The sequence below is a fragment of the Glycine max genome, chromosome 11 (genome assembly GCF_000004515.6).
Source record: "Glycine max cultivar Williams 82 chromosome 11, Glycine_max_v4.0, whole genome shotgun sequence".
Lineage (NCBI taxonomy): Eukaryota > Viridiplantae > Streptophyta > Magnoliopsida > Fabales > Fabaceae > Glycine > Glycine max.
Window position 1 is genome coordinate 34,529,155 of NC_038247.2, and position 2,026 is coordinate 34,531,180.

General features: G+C 33.7%; 1 protein-coding gene across 1 annotated transcript; it reads right to left on the bottom strand.

Moving 5' to 3' along the window:
* Positions 1-323: 323 nt before the first annotated feature.
* Positions 324-653, bottom strand: LOC100790029 (G-type lectin S-receptor-like serine/threonine-protein kinase SD2-5). The gene has a single exon (XM_006591710.1). The coding sequence runs from the start codon at positions 651-653 to the stop codon at positions 324-326; it is 330 nt and encodes a 109-aa protein (XP_006591773.1).
* Between the last annotated feature and the right edge of the window lie 1,373 nt (positions 654-2,026).

A 2,026-nucleotide genomic window follows, 5' to 3' on the forward strand; every position in this document is an offset into this window, starting at 1 on the left:
CTTAGGATGTCATAGTCTATGTAAGAGATTAGGACCATGTCTCTACTTAAAGAAATATTTATAATTAAAGCAATACTTATGATTAGGACCGCAATGCAACATTCACAACAATGTGAACCCTTTGATCATTTTCATAAGTTTCCACCTTTGAGTCAAGAATATCTGTCACATTCCCTTCTTCCACCATCTTAAAAGCAAAAGAAGGGAATAGGATTTCTCTAAAGTTTCACTGGGATCATAGTTTTTCCTCCCCTAATGATCTCTACCAACACCATACCATAGCTATAAACATCACTTTTCTCTGATATGGCACAGTTTGTGATTCACTCAGGTGCAAGATACACTGTAGTGCCTCTAAGTGTTGTGAACACATGGCTTTGTTCACGTGTCATGAGCTTAGCCAAACCAAAATCAGAAACCTTGACCCTGAAAGTATCATCTAGGAGCACGTTTTCTGGTTTGATGTCACAATGAATAATGTTTGACTCGCAATCTTCATGTAGATAAGCAAGTCCTTTTGCTGTTCCAAGTGCTATATTATACCTTGTATCGCAATCCAACACAAACTCCTCTTTGTTCTTGTTGAATATCCATTTATCCAATGAACCATTAGCCATGTACTCATAAGCAAGAAGTCTATGTAGCATTAGCATTGTCTTCATATTATCTTTATTCATTGCAACTTGAGCATGGTTCTCTCTAATATTTGGTGCTTTAACATGACATTCTTGACTATAATGACCAAAACATAGGATTTTCATTCAGATTCATACTTGTTGGATTTATATACCTATATCCTTTTGTGCCTTGACTTGAGTCACATTGAAGATTCCTTCTTTTAAAGTTTTGACCCATTTGATTATGGTAGGTCATTCTTTGCATAGATCCTTCATTTTTCACATTTGCTTGAACTTTTAATGCTTTCTCAATAGTGCCATTTGACTTTTCATTCATCTGCATTTCACATGACCCCAGAGATGCTTGCGAATCATTCAAGGTCATTAAGCTAAGATCTTTAAACTCTTTTCAATAGATACTACCTGATGTGCCATTATTTTCTCCTATTTTTTAACCCCTTTTGCACCATTTTAAGTACAGATTAATCTTAATTTTCAAATTAATTAGGCAATTTTATTATTTGGACCCATTCAGCTAATTTGATGTTTTTAATCTAATTTCAAGAATTAATGAAGCATTGGGCTTGAATCCAGAATTGGGCTTGGACTTGAAGAGGGTAGACTATTTTATTCTACAAAATTTTATCTTATCTAGACTTTATCTTATCTAGATATTATTTCGATTTGATCTCATCTAGATATTATTTCATCAAGATCTTATCTTATCTAGATTTGATTTTATTTTATTTATGGGCTTGGATTTAAAACAGATTGGTAAGCTTTGGGGCTGGAAAACTATATAACAGCACCAAGGTTCTAGTTTAGGCTCTCTCTTCTCTCTCTCCTGTTTTCATTTTGTTTTAGGCTTTTCTTCTTTTAGACACTTTTTCATTTTGCAATTCCAATTTTTACTTTTCGTTTCAGCAATAAAATTCCATTCTTCAATCTATAATTTCGTTCTCTATTGATTAATGGAAGGCTAAGTCCCCAACGTTGTTTTCTCTTGAGGATCAAGCACAGTTCTCTTTGAGGTTCTATTATTACTGTTAATTTATGTTCATGCTTAATGATCGTTCATGATTAATTGGTGTATGTGTTGCTTAATCACATAATGAATGCCTTATGTTAGATTTTGCTTAGTAATTTAATTTAGGGTTGGATTAAGTGGTTGAAATGATAAAGGATAAACTCTCGTAACCTAGGATAAGAGACTTGCTTGTGAATCAAGGGGAAGCAACGTGTTTTAATTCTGATATTTTATAATTCACATCTATTCGCTATTTAATTTACAAAAGCAACCCCCCCCCCCAATTCGTTACTATTTTCCTACTATCTGTTATGAACATTTGGTTTATCATTGCTCGATGGGAAACGACCTAGGATCACTTCCTAGTTACTGCATTTTAATG